Source organism: Podarcis tiliguerta (genome assembly GCF_965153285.1).
Source record: "Podarcis tiliguerta genome assembly, chromosome: 4".
In the NCBI taxonomy this organism is placed as follows: domain Eukaryota; kingdom Metazoa; phylum Chordata; class Lepidosauria; order Squamata; family Lacertidae; genus Podarcis; species Podarcis tiliguerta.
The window spans coordinates 7,789,758-7,808,791 of NC_139537.1; the positions used below are offsets into that span (position 1 = coordinate 7,789,758).

At 43.8% G+C, this 19,034-nt stretch overlaps 1 protein-coding gene and 1 long non-coding RNA gene across 2 annotated transcripts in view; both read left to right on the forward strand.

The window, feature by feature from the left end:
- LOC310675839 overlaps nt 1–19,034 on the forward strand; it is a 324,788-nt gene that overhangs the window by 174,102 nt on the left and 131,652 nt on the right. The gene's annotated exons all lie outside the window — the stretch shown is intronic.
- The window catches only part of UVRAG (UV radiation resistance associated), an 86,616-nt gene that overhangs the window by 10,123 nt on the left and 57,459 nt on the right, over nt 1–19,034 (forward strand). The window contains exons 2-6 of the mRNA XM_083436466.1: nt 183–300; nt 3,302–3,336; nt 4,792–4,953; nt 5,951–6,025; nt 8,181–8,266. Coding sequence (XP_083292592.1) covers nt 183–300; nt 3,302–3,336; nt 4,792–4,953; nt 5,951–6,025; nt 8,181–8,266 — 476 coding nt within the window. The remainder of the gene's footprint in view (nt 1–182; nt 301–3,301; nt 3,337–4,791; nt 4,954–5,950; nt 6,026–8,180; nt 8,267–19,034) is intronic.

Consider the following 19,034-nt stretch of genomic DNA (forward strand, 5'->3'; position numbering starts at 1 on the left):
GAAGCCAGCCCCCGCGAGTGTGGGGAGGGGCGTGAAGCCCGCAACCCCACCTCCTCTCTAGCTCAGAAATGGCTTTGCGTAACGAAGACTCCTAATTTTGTTATAATGTATGTTGTGCCTTTTCATCATCATGCTTATGTTGCCACTTCCATTCTTAAAATTTTGTTAATGTTTCTTTACAGCGGCGTCTTCGTCACCTGCGGAACATAGCAGCACGGAACATTGTTAATAGGAATGGCTATCGTCTCCTGGACACCTACTTCACTCTTCACTTGTGTAATAATGCAAAGATATGTAAAGGTACATGTAAGCCAATTCCCATAATTTCTTTCTCTCTTTCTTTGTCCTTATATGATCTAATCACAGTTTTCCAAACTTTTCATGTTGGTGGCGCACTTTTAAGACATGCATCATTTCGCGTCACAGTAATTTAGTTTTACTAACAAGCCGGAGGTTAAACTAACCCCTTATAAGAGCGTTCGCATGACACACCTACACACTGCAGCCGACGTGCTAACGTGTCGTGACACACAGTTTGGAAAGCTCTGCTCTGGGTTAATGCTTAGGCTGAAACTAGATAGCATGGTAATGTCTGCTGCTGCAAATCAGTTCACGTGACATGATTGCAGCATGAATTGCACCTTGCAAGGGGCAAGCAAGGAAGTAAAAGAGGAAAAACCAAAGTAGGAAAACAATACTTTATCCGTCACAGGCCAGGGGAGAGCAGGAGAAGGATGTTTGGGGTGGCTGGTTTCAGCATCTCTTGTTCCTTATCTCTTGCTCAGTTTTGGCTTGACATTTATGGACCACCCAGTGACTTCTTGGCAGAGCTAGTGTTTGAATCTTGGTCTCACAAGGCCAAATCTGATTCAAAGAAGGAGGGAAAATAAGTCTCGCTATGTGTGTGTATGTGTTCCTAGGGAGTTGATGCTGTCTGGGCTTGAGAAAGTATAGGAAGTGTTGAATCCTGATCAGTGAAGTTTTAGACTTTCCTAATCTTTGAAAGAGAAACTTTTTAAAAAGAGATTCTGCTCTGATTGAATTCTGTAGTTTGCAACCCAAGTCCGTTTTACTAATCCCCAAGAAACCTTATAGCTTGATCGCTCTCAACAGCCACAGTAGTAGCTACAAAAGGATTAACAGATGCCCATATACTGCTTAGTGTACGATGTCTTTGGGTGTTTACATCCCCTGTTTCTGTGGTCTGATGTCCCTGCCTCTGTATACTGGCAAGTAGATGAAAGTTCATCAAGCTGTTGCAGGCAGCTGCAATTTGCTTTCCTGTCTGCTGTAAACACAAAGAATTTATACCGTGCCACCCCTGTGCCTCTGATCTGTCCCCAGACTCTGCCCAGTCTTTCTTAATATTTTTCTAAGGTGCTTATCTCCATGGTAGCTAAGCTTTGAACTACCATTAAGAATCCAGAATATGACCTCAGTGCTTGCATTTATAGTCTTTGCTGCTCGATTCTGTGGCACGATTGAGGCCTAAATATTCCCACTCACACCACCTCTCACACTTAAGAACCGAAAGATAAGAGACTGGAGCTGCTGAAGCAGTAATCCTAGCAGTTTGTCCTTTTAAAGAGACTCTTCCCGAACAATCTTTTCAATTCAGGGTGGAGGAGCTACTTTTTTCAAAGCCTCCAAAATGATACTGAAGTGAAGCTAGGAAATCATTCCAGGGATTGTTCCTCTTGGAATGCTTACTTCTACATTTGTAGAATACGTTGCAATGTCATTGTTTGACATTTTGGATAAATTTGATTCCCCCCCCCCCCTTTCCTAAAATAAAATAATGTAGCATGCTTATATTTGGAGTTGGGAAGATTCAGTTTCTGCACATGGAAAATGTAAATGTTTTGCTCAGAAAAAGTAGAGCCAGTCTGGTGTAGTGGTTGAGAGCGGTAGTCTCGTAATCTGGGGAACCGGGTTCGCGTCTCCGCTCCTCCACATGCAGCTGCTGGGTGACCTTGGGCCAGTCACACTTCTCTGAAGTCTCTCAGCTCCACTCAGCTCACAGAGTGTTTGTTGTGGGGGAGGAAGGGAAAGGAGAATGTTAGCCGCTTTGAGACTCCTTAAAGGGAGTGAAAGGCGGGATATCAAATCCAAACTCTTCTTCTTCTTCTAGAAACAGTGTACGTTTCGCATAGTAGTGTCAGGCTCACTTGTTTCATTATAAACTCCCATTTTTATTTTTGCAGATTTTTCCATCCCCCCCCAATTGGGGGTAAGATAGTATGGTGTAGAGTGTTGGACCTGAAAGATCATATCTTGGCCATGCGCTCACTCTAACTTCTGGTTCCTTAGAGAACAATCCTATGCTGCTTGTTACGATGGCTTTGTATTACCTCCAGCATCGGAGACAGTATTCAGCTCCTGTGTATTCATCTCCTGAACACATGTATTCCGCTCCTGAATACACAGCTGGCATGCACAAGCGGGAGACATCTTTTGCCCTTTTTCGTGGCCACTGTTAGAACAGAATGCTGGACTAGAGAGGCCTCTGGTCTCATTCAGCAGAACTGCCCTTATCCATATTTACTCTTAACACAGTCCCACTGTGTTAAATGGGCATTTCTCCTAGGTAAATGTGTATAGGTTTGCAGGTTTAATCTGTTTCCTCACATTAAAAAAAAGAATGTGACAAAAGCGGGCAGGGGGTTTTGTTTCTAGTAGCCAAATAATTTTAGCTTAAACTAACGTCTGGCTGAAGCAAATGAACATTCTTCTTTGAGGCACTGTCTGCCTTCTGGAATAAAAGCCAAGCAACTGTTCTGCAGTAGTATTTAAGTTTGCAGTTCAGTAGACCTAAAATGAACCTAATTCCAGTGCTCTGTGCGTGCATACCTTTTTTTTTTTTTTTTTAAACCTTGGCATTTGCAGCATTTGTAAAAGCGGACTCTCACTTAGGCTGCTAGTGCCCCCTTCCACATCCACATTGAATCCTGCAGGTTTGTCTGTTTACACTGCGTTCAGCCTGCCAGTTCCTTTCGCTTTTTGGTGCCATCATAATGTGGCAGTGATGGATTTTCTGGCCACCTGTGCTTCCCATTCCCCTGGCACCATGTTCCCCTTCTTCATAGTCAGGGCAGCTTATTTTCCATAAGGGTCCTTCATTATTATTTTGAAAGAATCCTTATCAGGTTTCTCCCTAGAATAAAACATATTTTTTTTGGTATGCGAGTTACCTTTCGTACAAATGTGAAAATCTTTTTCCATAGCATAAGTATCTGCTCTGTATCCCAGACCTGCACAGTCTGACCTCTAACGCTCTCTTTAATTTTGTTTCCTTTTCTAGAATTTTATAAGAGTGAAGTGATAAAGAATTCCCTGGTAAGTTGCCTTCACTGTGAGGCTTCAGCAAAGTTCCAGATTAATCTTTTCTCCAAAATGTCTAGATATTTGAGTGAAACATTGTTCAAACTGTCTCAATGTTTCCATTTGGCATTATGTGCAAGTTGGCAAGCTGTGTGCGTCGCTGCGTTAAACCGGAGACTGGCATTAGTTTTTTTAGGGCAGCTGAACGAGGCTTTGTTTCCTGTCATGTAAACACAGAGCTGCTTCTGGTCAGAGTTTAAAACACTGTTAAAACTTGCAATAAATGTTTGGTGACTGTGCATGCTGCAAGGAGTGATCTTCTGGCAATCTCTTCTCTTAGCTGGCCTTAGATTTTCCTTTATAGCATGAATATCAGTGATGTCAAAGGATTGATAGGCCCTGTTCACCAATTGGAGTGCCCCACCAAGAGTGGGGGAACCCAGGATCCCGCCTACCTGCCAATCACATCCAATTCACCACCTATACAGTCATACCTTGGGTTATGAACGCTGTAGGTTGCGCGTTTTCGGGTTGCGGACCGCGCCGAACCCGGAAGTACCGGAATAGGTTACTTTCTGGTTTCGGCACATCCGCAGAAGTGCAAAATGATGTCATGCGCGTTCGCAGAAGCATGGAATTGTGTCACATGCATGCGCAGACACGGCACTGCGGGTTGCCATCATGCCTCCCGCACAGATCACGTTCGCAACCCGAGGTATGACTGTACAGTGGTACCTCGGATTAAGTACTTAATTCGTTCCGGAGGTCCATTCTTAACCTGAAACTGTTCTTAACCTGAAGCACCACTTTAGCTAATGGGGCCTCCTGCTGCCGCCGTGCCGCTGGAGTGATTTCTGTTCTCATTCTGAAGCAAAGTTCTTAACCTGAAGCACTATTTCTGGGTTAGCGGAGTCTGTAACCTGAAGCGTATGTAATCTGAAGTGTATGTAACCTGAGGTACCACTGTATTCAGGGAAAAAACCAAAACAAACACAAAATAGGCTCCATAGAAGAAAATCAAGCAAGCAAATACATACAGACACACACACGAGCGCGCGCGCACACACACACACAGAGTTCCATTCCTTCTTTTCCTGGGGTTGTTTGTTCCTGCCTTCCCTTTCCCTCCCCTGCCCATCTGTCCCCTCCTCTTCAGCCACCTTAATCTGTTCCTTTCAGAGCATTTCCCCTCCCTGTTCACTTTCTGCTCGGGCCTATCTTACTGTAGAAAACTAGAGAGTTGTGTGTGTGTGTGTGGAGTGCAGAAACTTCATGGGCACTGGAAACTTTCATAGGCACCATTGCACGGCCGTGTTGGGGCTGCTAGCTAGAGCACATTCTTTTAAAAGCATTGGACTAAATGAATCGACGGTCTGTCTGTCTTGGTATAAGGCAGCTTAATGCATGGCCAGGTAAAACCCTGAACATTTTCAGCATACTGTAGCTGTCTCTCTCGTTTCGCAACAACAGAATCCAACATGGCGAAGTCTTGACTTTGGTCTTATGCCCGATCGTCTCGATACGTCCGTTTCCTGCTTTGTGGTGAGGATATGGGGCGGCAAGAATGACACCCATCAGTTGCTGATAGAGTGGAAGGTCAATCTCGATGGACTCAGATATGTGGGCCAGCAGGTAAAATAAAAACATGCTGCTTTTACAAAGGGTTGGCTAGTTAGAGAAAGTTTCAGCAGACATCTGTTCTTGTTGGGCTATCTCAAGAGATCTCTTAAGTATCATTTTAAGGACAAAGTTAGTAAATGCCGGACAAAATTGTAATGGGACAGTGAGATTCTGTTGCTCATCTTGACAACTGACCCTCTGCACTGGTGAATGGTCGACTACTCATGGTTCAGTAATTTTACACTTTGCCAGGTTTCAAAAGAATAGCCTTCATGTTTACTGCAGTGTTTTGTATCATCATCTTCTTTTTAAAAAAAGAATAATACTTTATTTAGAGTTCAACAATAACAAAGGAAAAAACCACAGTAATTGCTACATCAATTCATTACAATTAACTAATTTTAACAATATATAAATAGTAGTAGAAAAATTACAAAACATCACTTTTAACTTACTGAAGTTTTCATATTACACTTTTATCTCTTTATCTCATTCTTAACAAATCAAAGCGAGAAAGACCAAGGAAGGAGGCACAAAAAAGAAAAAAGAGGAAGAAGAAGGGGGGGAGAGGAAGGGGGGGAAAGGAAAAAGAAAACACAGTAGAAATAATAACACAATGAGTCTAATCGGAAGTCAAATGTGTTTATTTTGTTTCATTTTGTATCTTCTTTTGAGACTAACCTTTTCAGTTTTGTTTTTTGGATTTAACTTTTGTGAAGTAGGCTCGGACCCAGGAAAACCTAGGCTGCAATTTTTATTTCTTTGTAGTCTTTTAAGTTGCCGCAATACTTGCTTCTGTGTTTGCATTTTGTGACATTTGGTCCGGGAAGTGAATGTCTGGGACCATATTCCACATTCCTCTCCTCTGTTGGGCAGATGGTGACCTTGGATAATTGAAGGAAGTCTGTATACTGATTATTCCTGTAATGAATGTTACCTTAACTGCTAGGAGAACTAATGAAATTCAAAATCAAGTTCACTGAATCTATGGCACTGTTTTAATTAACAGATACATGCTCGTAGCCCAAATGAAATTATTTTTGGGTTGAACGATGGCTATTATGGAGCCTCATACGAACAAAAGGTAAGGCTACATATATTGTAAATGTCATTAGTGTTGTATATAAGCTTTAGTTTTTCACATGGGGGGCTACAGGTAAGCCACAGATTGGAACCTACATAGCAATCCCTCTGGGGGAGACCACCTCAGTTACCATTAAGAAATAAGTCTGTTAGTTTGGCATGAATATAACAGCAGCCTCTCTGGGTGACAGCTCAGAGAGCTGAATACCGTATTGGCCTGAATATAAGCCTACTTTCCCCCCAAAATCCGACCGTGAAAAGTTAAAGTGCGGCTTAAATTCGCGACGTTACAAAAACTGGCTTTTACGATATCGCTGCTGAAACAGACATACGGTAAAATGGAACGGGTGTGAGTGCCTGCAGAATTTGAAGGGAGCGGCTTATATTTGGGTATTGTCTTTTTTTCTCCCCCCCCCCCCCGAATTTTAAAGGTGTGGCTTATATTCGGGTGCGGCTTATATTTGGGCCAATACGGTATTTCTTACAATTATGTGTGACGACTACTGGATAGAAGTTTCTGGCCTTTCTACCTGAGAGGTGGATCTTGCCAAAGTCACCCGATCAGTTTATGAAGGCAGGGTTAGCATAATGCGCTGTATTCACTGCTCCCCGGGGAGATAATTTTGATCTATTTTACCTTTTGGAAGATCATGGGTTTCAAACAGTTTTGTTGAGCTGCTTTTAATCAAAAGTGGAATTTGGAGACTTCCTACAGCTAACTAATTAAAATGAATGGGTGCGTATGGGTGTACTTGCTCATTACATTTGGAATCTGAAGGGGAAAGCCAATGGACCATGTTGAGATCTGCGGAGATTGTGCACATAGAAGCTTTTCCAGTTTGTGGAGCATTCAACTTCCAGTTCAAAATGCAGCTACAACCCTTGGGCAAGCTGTTCTTATTTTATAGCTCATGTAAAATTGGGGTTGGAGGAGCTGTGGGAATAAGAGAAGAAGAAGAAGCAGGGCTGAGTGAGCTGGCATGAGCCTCATATATAACTGACAAAAAAATGTTGTATGATAAAGCTTGGAGCATTTTCAATCGCCTTATTTTATTATCGGATGTGTGGTTCTGCCTCCAAGTGATCTGTATTTTGTATTGAATATGGGTGTAGCCTCTGGCTCAGCAGCTTGTGGGGATTTTTTCAGAAGCAGTGAGCAGTTGGGCTTTTGAGAGAGTCCTCTGCTATTGACTCCTTCATTTATGCCCTACCATTCCCAAGCGCTTTCTTCTCCGGTGGGAAAATTACTTGCGGCGGGGGGAGGGGCGCAGGAATGACACCATTGCATATATTGATCAGCTAAGCAGATTAAAAAGGGAAATTCTTTCCGCGCTTTCCTTAGGCAGCATGGGAACTGCTGTTTATGCTTAAGCTGCAGATAATTAAATTTTCCCCTTGAACTCCCTTTTTGGCCTGGTGGTGCCTTACAGGGCTCGTTTCAAAGAAGTGTTTTCATTTAGCAACTGAGATAAGCATAAGAGGTGGGCAGTCTTAAGAAGATGACTTCAAGATACCGTATTTTTCGTTCTATAGGACACACATTTTCCCCTCCAAAAATTAAGGGGAAATGTGTGTGCGTCCTATAGAGCGAATGCAGGCTGCGCCGCTAAGCCCAAAGCCAGAACAGGAAGACGGAGCTCTGCGGAGCGCTCCGTCTTGCTGCTCTAGCTTGGGGACGGCTGCGCGCACAGCCTCTCCAGGGCAGTGGGGTGCCTTCACCCCACTGTCCTGCAGAAGCTAGCAAGGCTGTTCCCAAGCCAGAACAGCAAGATGGAGGGTTCCGTCTCGCTGTTCTAGCTTGGGGATAGCTGTGCGCAAAGCCTGTGCAGGGCAGCGGGGTGCTGCGCTCCAAAGGCTTCAGGGATCTTTGAGGCTGGCGGTGGGGGAAAGCAGCGCTTCCCCCCACCGCCAGCCCCACAAGCTCTGGTGAATGTACCTTGAACGCACCTTGTTTTAGAGTTGGAGAACAAGAAAAAAATAATTCCCTGTTCTCCCCCTCCTATGGTCCGGTGCGTCCAATGGCGCGAAAAATACGGTACCTAGATACCCTTGTGGAAGGAAAAAAAAACCAATGTAAAAAGGCCTTTAATAGGGAAATGGGACCTAATTTCACTGTTATAAAAAGCAATTAATCAGCTACCCTGTTTGCCTTTAAGGGCCTCTCAGGAACCCAGAAGAATAACCTCCTCCAGGTGGATCAGAACTGTGTCCGCAACTCATACGACGTCTTCTCTTTGCTGAGGTAACTGATTTTAAATCCTGAAATAGAATTGTTGGCACAGATAGTGATATAAAAAGCATCACTGTCAATAGGCTGAACGTGCATAGCTTTTCAAGAGGTTTCCCCATCATGTCCATTATTGTGCATATAGCATTGTTGTGAAAACGCCTGGATGGTGATTCTCAACTCCCTAGTACATGATCTTGGAAGTCTAACCTTGATGCTCCTTAGGATTACTGCAGACCTGTTCCTTTTAGAGAGTTGTGCTTACTGTGGGTGGAGTTAACTGGTGAAGATTTCCCCACCATCACCGCTGGAAGAAGATGGAAGTGTCATACTAAAATGAACAGTGTGGTGGGGGATGGCCTGTGTTAGCACAAGACCAGCTGTGCTTCTCAGATGAATAGAAGCCTTGTCTCCAGTGTTTGCCTGATGTTGTAATGATTCATATTAGTAGCATAATACTCGATTCTTTGCTGCTGTTTCTTTCTTTTGCTCCCCCAGTATCGAACGATAAGTTCTAGCAAATATAAGTGTTTTAGTTTGGCCATCTCTGCTACCAGTGGCTGCAAGTTCGACACTTCAGTTGCGCGCTCTGGGGAGCAGAAATATGGGTTGGAATCTCAAGTGGTACTTAGGTGAGCCTTTGTACTTGAGAGCATTCAGTGAATTTCTGCAAAAAAATATATTAAAGGGCCTCTTGTTGGATCACGTTATTGGCCTACCCTGCAAAGTATGGTCTGCACAGTATTGTTCAGCCTTCGCCAGCCTAATGGGCTCCACATGTTTTGCACTACGGTTCCCATCAGCCCCAGCCAGCGTCTGGTAGGAGTTGTAGACCAAAACATCTGAAGGTTGGCAAAGGCTGGACTCATATTAACAGTTCTCCAAGGTCTTGAGTCTTTCTCAGCCTTGTTTGCTACATTTTGATACAAACAGCATAAGGTTCAGAAGGCAAATGCAAAGTCCTGCTCCTCAGCAACCCATCCCCAAACCCCCTCCCAAAACAAACACGCAGGTCGTAGGAAGAAGCATCCCTGTCATGGCAGTACAGTGGTGCCTCGCAAGACGAAATTAATTCGTTCCGCGAGTTTTTTCGTCTTGTGAATTTTTCGACTTGCGAAGCACGGTTTCCCATAGGAAATGCATTGACGGTTTCCCATAGGAATGCATTTACGGTTTTAAGAAAAAGACGCAAGACTGAGAGCCAGTGTGGTGTAGTGGTTAAGAGCGGTAGTCACGTAATCTGGGGAACCTGTTTCGCGTCTCCGCTCCTCCACCTGCAGCTGCTGGGTGACCTTGGGCCAGTCACACTTCTCTGAAGTCTCTCAGCCCCACTCACCTCACAGAGTGTTTGTTGTGGGGGAGGAAGGGAAAGGAGAATGTTAGCCGCTTTGAGACTCCTTAAAGGGAGTGAAAGGCGGGATATCAAATCCAAACACTTCTTCTTCTTCTTCTTCATCTTGCGGAGCAAGCCCATAGGGAAATTCGTCTTGCGAAGCAACTCAAAAAACAAAAAACTCTTTCGTCTTGCGAGGCATTCGTCCTGCGAGGCATTCGTCTTGCGAGGTACCACTGTACATGTGAAAATGATGGTGGCTGTATATTCAACCACAGGATGGTGTGATATTTAGTTGCATTAATAGACTCATACTTTCCAAGACATGAGAAATAATCCCACTTGCTTCTGTACTAGTCTGACCTCGTCTGGAATGCTATGTCAGGTTCTACATGCCTCATTTTGAGAAAAACTTGGATAAGTCTGAATGAGGTCAAAGGAGGGCAGTGAAGATGGTTCAGAGAACAAGTCCTGTGAGGGAAGATTGAAGGAACTTGAGTGCAGTGGTACCTTGGTTCTTAAATGGCTTAGTTGATGAACAAATCGGCTCCCAAATGCCACGAACCCGGAAATAAGTGTTCCGGTTTGCGAATGTTTTTCAGAAGCCGAACGTCTGACATGGCTTCTGCTTGAGTGCAGGAAGCTCCTGCAGCCAATTCAGAAGCCGCGCCTTGGTTTTTGAACTGTTTTGGGAGTCGAACAGACTTCTGGAACAGATTAGGTTCGAGAACCAAGGTAGCACTGTATGTTAAGCCAGGAAAAGAGAAGACACAGTGAGGACAGATAGCAAAATACCAGTAGGGTTAAGTCATGAGAGAATTCATTTTGGTGGACCTTAGGAGAAACTTACTGATTCTAGGGGCAGTTTGAAAATGGGATCATGTACTGGGCAGTGGGGTGTGGGGCGTGGCTCTTCTTCATCAGATCCAAGGCTTACTCTGATTCATGCAAGACTGAACTTGGTGTTAGGTTTCAAAGTGCCCACTGTTTCTACTGATGAACTGCCACAGTTTGGGTAACTAGTGCCCTGATTGATTGATTGATTGATTGATAGACTGAGTGTACTTATATGCCGCTTTTCCACAATGAGCTGTGTTCAAAGTGGCATACAGCAAATGTTCAAAACATCCAAATACAAATACACGAAATGCAAAGCATGTCAGTATATTCAGAAGTTGCCTAGCTGAGCATTGCAAGTTCTGTATGTGTGAATGGAAGTGTGAATAACTGAAGTTTGATGGCTTAATAATGAGCATAGTATGTGTTGAACTCTGCTGTAGAATATGCTCTGGGCTTTGCACACAGCCTTGTTGAACTGCTTGTCCAGCTTGCTCAGGCCTTTCTCAACACCTCTCAAATAATGGGTAGCCAGTATGGTGTTGTGCACTAAATCCCATCATCCCTGACCATTGGAATCACCACACTGGATTAACCCTGTCTTAAATACTCTTCAGAATTGCTTTGGAGTTCAAAAACTCAAATTTCTATATTGCAGCTCTACCAGAAGGTGTCACTCTTGCCTTACAAGAATTATTATAGGGCATTTTTCTTTTAATGAATGGGTGGTAGAACGACGGCTGTTTTACTCATAAAGTTGTCTTCTGCAAGCATTTTAATATTAGAGTTTTGATTCTACAGAAACGTTGGCTGTCATATTCCCAAACAACTGAGCTTATTTATATGTGTACTTAAAAGCAGGTAGAATGCTTGCTGCCTAAGACAAAATTAACTTGTCAGGTATATGATACAAGTATATCCATGCATTCACTTACATGATTGCCAAGGGCCTATCTAGTCTAGCATCCTGTTTCCAACAGATAGATGTTTCTGTGAAGGGTGGCACTAACTCAAGATCCCTTCTCCCAAGTTTGTACTGCTTATTCAGCATGGATTCTTCCAGTAAATAAAGAAGTGCTACCACAACTAATAGCCCCTGGCAGAACTGCAAGAGCCTGCTGGATTTTTTATTTTTGAATTTTATTGTTATTCATGCTTTTATACTGTATTTTATGCTGCTTTTATAATTAAGTGTTTTAAAGTGTTTTAAATTTGTTATTAGCTGCCCTGAGCCCGGTTTTTGAACCGGGAAGGGCGGGGTATAAATAAATTTATTATTATTACTAAAAAGTTACTGAAGCTGGAGACCATCTCCACATGTCGTGGTAGTGACTTTGATAAATTAACCATACATATGTGTGAAGAAGCACCTTCGTCTGTCTTTCCATGCTTAAAACAAATCAGAATTCTGGCCTCAACAATGGCTTTTGGTGACGGGAGGGAGGAATCTTCAGGCTGCACCTCCTTGACTCTGGAGATGTTTCTGTGCTTTGCACGTGCTCTTCAGCGCATCTTTTCAGCTGTGAGGGTTAGAAACAATTTAAATAAAATGATTCCCTGGATGAGGAAGACTGTCAAATCTTCTGGATGAGGAAGAGCCAGTGTGGTGTAGTGGTTAAGAGCGGTAGTCTCGTAATCTGGGGAACCGGGTTCGCGTCTCCGCTCCTCCAACTGCAGCTGCTGGGTGAGCTTGGGCCAGTCACACTTCTCTGAAGTCTCTCAGCCCCACTCACCTCACAAAGCAGCACCTGTGAGCCGCTTTGAGACTCCTGAAGGGGAGTGAAAGGCGGGATATCAAATCCAAACTCTTCTTCTTCTTCAAATACCAAATGGTCCTTCTCTGTGGCCCCCCACCTTTAAATGAACGTTATATCATGCTGCGGTAATAATTTCTTATGTAAAATAGGTGTGCCACATGTGAGTGTGCCCGGAGATCAAATAGGAGGGGGGCAGGGTTGGTTGGAGTGCCTCTCTGTTAGTTGCTTTGTAGAGGAATACTGGTGGGTCTAATGACCCCCTAGCTCCCCACAAATCAGTGTTGGCTGAGGTATACATAAGCCTTCTCCTCTCCTGCTGCTTTGAAAAATTAACAGCAGAGAGCAGCACATGGATTCAAGCTCTCGACTAGCCAGTCCAGTAAGCTTTGTGCAGCAGCTGCATCATAGCCAACGAGGTTAATCTTGAGGCGCAGTTACTGCTAATTGAAAATTTGTTTTATATGATTTATGCTGTACTTGTGATATTCTATTACGTTCTTATTATTTATTGTTTGGGGTTCATTTGAATGAAAAGCAGCGTACTAATGCAATCTATCCATCAAGGGAAGCAATAACTTAAAGGTGTTTTTTTTTTGGGAGGGGGGGCAAAAGCTGAGCAGCAGCAATGCATCTGAGAGCATTGGGTTCCCTGAAATTAATTTCTCATCCCTTCCTCCCCACCCCACAGCATAAACCCTTTAAGCTGTGAGTAGGAATGCCTTACCCAACTTGAGGCCTATCTCTGGGGCCCAAAACAATTCGTACATTTTTCAGAAATGGTGAGCAAATTTTGGCCTTTTTAAAATGACCCCTAAACTTACTGGGAATACTGAATTCTACATGCTTCGTCTCGGGAGAAATCACCTTGCCTATATTGCAGTGACCGGCTTAGTGTGTGCCAAAGAGAGGAGACTCCAAGCTGTTTCCTCCATTTCTCTTCTTTCTCGCTAATAACTCTTGACAGTGCAGTTTTCTACTGAGTTTGTGAACGGTGACCACCTCCTGGGCTTCTTGCATGGAGTTAGAGCAGGAATTTTTAACAGCTGGCAAGTGAGTGCTGAATTCTAGCCTGCGGCTGCAGACAAACCTATATGAACCATGTGCATATGTGAGGGGATTGAGAGTCGCAGGGAGATGGCTTAGTTTTCCATGGGGCTTTAATGAGAACAATATTTGCAGGTAATACTCAACACACTGAGCTCTGATACCTTAAAAATAAGCCTTCAGGGGGGAAAAGAGCTTCAATTTTTAGGATCTTTTAAAATGCCTTATTCTGTATATACCACATTGAACACTGGAATCTGTCATTCTGGGTTGAATAACTGAACTTTAACCTATCTGAGAAATATTCTGCCTTATGACAAGGTTTAGTATCTCCACAATAGTTGGATACTATAGTCTGTACACGGTGGATGACTAGTCTGCAAGTTGCCAGCGTCTTGAAATGGAATGAAATGGATTTGCTGCCAATAACGATCTCCCCTCCAAACTAACATGCAGCACAACTTGAATAATGTCCTGGTACTGATCGGTTGTGTTCTGCTCCCCTCCATCTCCACCAGCCACATGTTGCTATCATTCTGACTTGGGACACCAGATTTCAAGTGGCGTCAGAGATGGCTGTGCCTATGACACTCGAGACATGTGGCGATGAGTATTTTTCAGCTTGTTCGCCCCTGGGGACATGGGTGGGCAAGCTGCTTGAAGAGGCGGGACCAGTCGCTTTCATGCTTGACCTTCGCCCCAATCAACAAAGAAAGACAGGCAATCTGGGTTTCTCAAACTTGGGTCTCCTGCTGGTTTTGGACTACAGTTCCCATCATCCCTGATCACTGGTCCTGCTAGCTAGGGATGATGGGAGTTGTAGTCCAAAAACAGCCGGTCACCCAAATTTGGGAAATTCTGTCTTAGGTGATCAGTGCCTCAGTCAGAGAAGGCATGGTTCCTGCATGTTTGTGAGAGGCTGTAGTGAGACCCCTTGTGAAGAAAAAATAAAATGTAGAGCCAAGTAATATGAATAGCCATTGGTCCATCTCACATTAACCTTAATTTGAGCAAGGGTTTGAGCATGTGACTGTATCTCAGCTCCAGGTAGTCCTAGGGAGACCTGATTACTTAAATCTGTTACAGTCTTGTTTGGGGGCATGGAAGCTGCCTTGCTTGCCCTGGTGGATGAGCCTGTGCTGAAGGACGCATAGAAGTGTGTGATTCTGTTGATTCTCTTAAATTTCTCAATGGCTTTTTTTTTTTAGCATGGGCCATGGTATCCTCCTGTTCTTCAATGGTTCCAGACATTCCAGTTTCACAAGGTAGTTCTGGGGGATGTTGTTCAGCCCCATGACCTTTGGCTTAACAGGGTACCAAAGTGTCTGTCTTGTCTCTTACTCTGTTTCACGTCTGCATGAAACAACTTGGCGAGATCATCCAGGGGCTTAGGCCGAGGTGTCATCAGTATATTGATGGTGTGCGACTCTGCCCCCTTTCCCCCGTCGTCTAATCCCAGGAAGTCTGTGGAGCTGCTAAACCAGCGTCTGTCAGTTGAATGGGCCGAGGGAGGTGAATAAGCTGAAATAATGCAGATAAGTTTGGAAGAATGGTTGGTCAGGGGCTCTGGCAATCTGGGGAAGGTTGTGCAACTTTCTCCAGATGGGATTGTACTGCCTTTGAAGACGCAGGTCTGCCATCTGGGATGCCTCTGGCCTCCATTCTTGCCAGACATTCTTGAATGTGTAGGTGGTGATGGTAGCTAGCAGTGGTTTTTTTTTTTAATACCAGCTTCAGCTAGTTCACCAGCTGTGATCTCTCCCAAACAAGATGGCCCTGATACGAATTCTTCATGCCTTCGTTGCTTCTTGGCTGATCTACTGCGATGCTTGGTAAAAGTTAATTTTCTCTTAAAGTATTAAGTGATCTTTAGGTCACTTGTGCCCAAAGCAACTTACAGGTATTAACAAAGTTACTACTAAAACCAAGAACAAAAGATCCACACAAATAAAACAGACTCAGAAATTGAGCAGCATAACAGTTCCTCCATCCTCCATCCAGTGAGCGAGACACAACATTACCCAGGAAAAGCCAATTGAAGCAAACGACTCTTTCAGGCCTTCCAAAAAGCCTAATGTTTAGCTGGTGTAGCTCCAAAATAATTTGGAAACTTAAATTCTCAGCTCCGGTTATGGTGCCAAACTATTGTCTGGTATCCATCGATGCTATTTTATCACTCCGGTCCTATTCCAGCTCTGCTGGTTTCCTGTTTGTTTCCAGGCTCAATTTAAAGTCCTGGTATTAGCTTTAAAGCCCTAAAAATGGCCTTGGAAGCAGGTTGTTCTCAGGACCATCTATTCCTATATGAACCTTCCTGACCAGTTAAGATCAGGCTTGGAGGTCCGGCTCTTGGTCCCATTGATATGTGGTGTCAGGTGGAGGAATATAAAAGATGGGGCCTTCTTGATTGGCGGTGACAATGTTTTGGAATGTCCTCCTTTTGGGAGCCTGCCAAGCTTCCTCACTCTTGGCTTTCAGGCGTCCTTTAAATGCCCCCTCCATGTTTCAGGAAATTTAGACTTTTTAGAGATCTTTTATCTGTTGCCATGAGCTTATTAAGATTTTATGCTGCAGTCTGTCTGTGACTTTGTTTTAAATTGCAATTTTATGGAGTTCTTTTTGGTGTGTTTTAATTTTGTAAAAAGCTTTGACTCCTTAGAAAAGATACATAAAGAATGACATCAGATTATTAAATAAGCTCTACTGCATGCTATGGAGGAGAGCGGCGGAAGCTGTCCTTTTTTTTGGCAGCAGATTTTGTAAGTTCTGACATCTAGCGCTGCTGTCACATTTGCTGAGAAGCTTTTATTTTGTGAGACAAGCCCTGAAGATGGCAATTTGGTGGGTAGGAGTTAGAATCTGCCAATATTTTCGTTGGTGTGCTTGTGAAAGCAACTATCTAGGTGTCTGCTGACCATCTTAACGAAGAGAAAAACAGTGATGAATTTTGAGGGGTGCATGATTAGTACTACAGTCATACCTCAGAAACTGAACGGAATCCGTTCCAGAAGTCCATTCGACTTCCAAAATGTTTGGAAACCAAGGCGCGACTTCTAATTGGCGCCTGATTGGCGGAACCTACGAAACCTGCGTCGGACGTTCGGGTTCCAAAGAACGTTTGCAAACCGGAACACTCATTTCCGGGTTTGCGGCATTTGGGAGCCAAAGCGTTCCGACTCACAAGGCGTTCAACTTCCGAGGTACGACTGTGTATCGAAGAATCCTTTCTGTATGATTAGGCGCACCAGAATGTAGTAGTTGCTCTTGAGTGGTATTGAATTGCATTTCAGTTGTGCTAAACAAGAGATTTTCCCAGTAGTGATGTATGGAAGTGAGAGCTGGACCATAAAGAAGGCTGATCGCCGAAAAATGGATGCTTTTGAATTCTGGTGCTGGAGGAAACTCTTGAGAGTCCCATGGACTGCAAGAAGATCAAACGCATCCATTCTGAAGGAAATCAGCCCTGAGTGCTCACTAGAAGGACAGATCCTGAGGCTGAGGCTCCAATACTTTGGCCACCTCATGAGAAGAGAAGACTCCATGGAAAAGGCCCTGATGTTGGGAAAGATGGAGGGCACAAGGAGAAGGGGACGACAGAGGACGAGATGGTTAGACAGTGTTCTCGAAGCTACTAACATGAATCTGACCGAATTGCGGGAGGCAGTGGAAGACAGGAGTGCCTGGCGTGCTCTGGTCCATGGGGTCACGAAGAGTCAGACACGACTGAACGACTAAACAACAACAAACAAGAGATGTTGTTTATCGGTCCCTAAAGGAGAAGGGATGGTGACTCTGCAACACCCAAGTGGGTTTAAGACACGTTTCGGCTTGTTGGCTTCTGAGAATGGTTATTGGACCCCTCTGGGTTGCGTCTTACTGTTTGGAAAGAGGACTGGGAAAGCTTGATCCTTAAATGTTTTTCTGCTTTGGGAGCAGAGTTCATCCAAGGGTCCCGAAAGCTCTTGGAGCATTTTATCTTCATGCACTGTCCCTTTTGCTTTATGTTGCACAGGAAGCCGATGGCTGTTCAGGATAGATTCGTGGAGCCCTTCTTCATTTCTATCCCCGTTCCTCTTCTTGGCTCGTATCTTATTCTGGCATTGACTATTTGTCACATATTTTCAGGAACTGGGTGAGGATGGGGTTGCATATAAACCTGAAAAGTCCATTGGATGTGTTGGTGGGGAAGGAAATTCCGAAAACAAAATGTCAGATTAGTTGTACATGTGTCAATTTGGTTGTCTGGATTGAAGGCTGCTTCTTCTTCATGGCTAATGTAGCAGGACCTCTTTAGAATCTAGTCTCTAGGTAAGCATAAAGACTTGTTTGTTCAGGTTTCATATTTTTTGTTTTAAAATCTGTTTAATAGAAGCTCTTTTAATAATAGTACTGGGTGTTTGCAATTTGGGTATCCCATATCTCTCACTTTGCCAAAAAGCTCTCGCTCTGTTTTCTAAATCCCCAGCGGTCATTACTTTGTTTAAATAAACCCAGTGTAAACTAAGGTTGTTTTGGCAAATCTGACCTTCCCTGTATTTATTTCTCTTGTGAGAAATAGCTATAGGATGTGTGACTGTAGTATTTAGTCTGTGCATTCATGGCTTGTGACCAAGAATGAAATAAATGCTGCACATTTGGGGGGGGGGGGGGGAGGAAGGAGAGGACAAAAGAGGAAGAAAGCGAACAGCATCCAGGCGTTCAAGAAGATGGATGGAAAATGCTTCAGGCGATTGACCGCAATGCATGTCAAAAAGCCATAGATCTGGATTCTTTTATAAGCACCATCTGAGAACAGTGACGATTCTCTAACTGACCAGTGTTTGCTTTGTTGATTTGTGACTAACGTACCTAAAATGGCCTAAATACGCCAAACAAAGGGGCTGTGGGGCTGGGATAGATCATTTATTGCTGCCTCCTCACATGGTTGCTTTTTAATAGTGGAAATGTGATTTGACGTGCATCTTCTGCTTTGTTAAATTATAAGAACGCTCTGATGAATCTAGCAGAGAAATTGGACTCCTGGGAATTGGTTTCAATTTTAAAAGGTTCCTGGCCCTCGTGATTTTTGAGACATCTGAAAATGTATAGGTAATGTCTATAAAAGACTCCTAATGCCCAAGAGATGGCACTTTTTTAGCCTGCATGGCTATTGCTGCTCAGTGATTTCTGGTCATGTTTCGCCTCTATCCGAAAAGGAAAAAAGAAAAGAAAGGGGGGGGGAGAGAAACACACAATTAGCTCCAGATTCTTTGAAAATCAATCATTTAAGAATTTGCGCTTGCAGTTTAGGCTAAAGGTAGGGGAACAACACTTGGAATGTTCCTGTTGTGGACTCCCTGCAAGTGATAATAATGATAAATCTAGCACAACCTGCTGTTTTAGTCTTCTGCATGCAAGGGTTGTTTACAAAACACGTAGGAACATTAAAGAATGTGATCCCCTATGTTATGTACTGAGTTGAATAGGATCCAAAATGCAGCAGTCTGATTGGTCCTAGAACAATAGGATTCAGAATGCAGCAGTCTGATTGGTCCTAGAACAATAGGATTCAGAATGCAGCAGTCTGATTGGTCCGCAGGAGCCACCCAATCCAGCTCCAGGTGGAAGTGAATCTGCAACCTGATTGGCCTACAGGAGAATCCTAGAATTAGCCAATCATGTGGGGCCCATTGTGCAAATAATGTATATAAAGCAGACATTCTGGGGGAACTTCCACTCCTCCTCACCACTATGAGCTGAATAAAGAGCATGAAATCCACTCTCGACTCCGAGTATATTTCACCCTACCTGTAGAGTGAAGTGGTATTGGTCA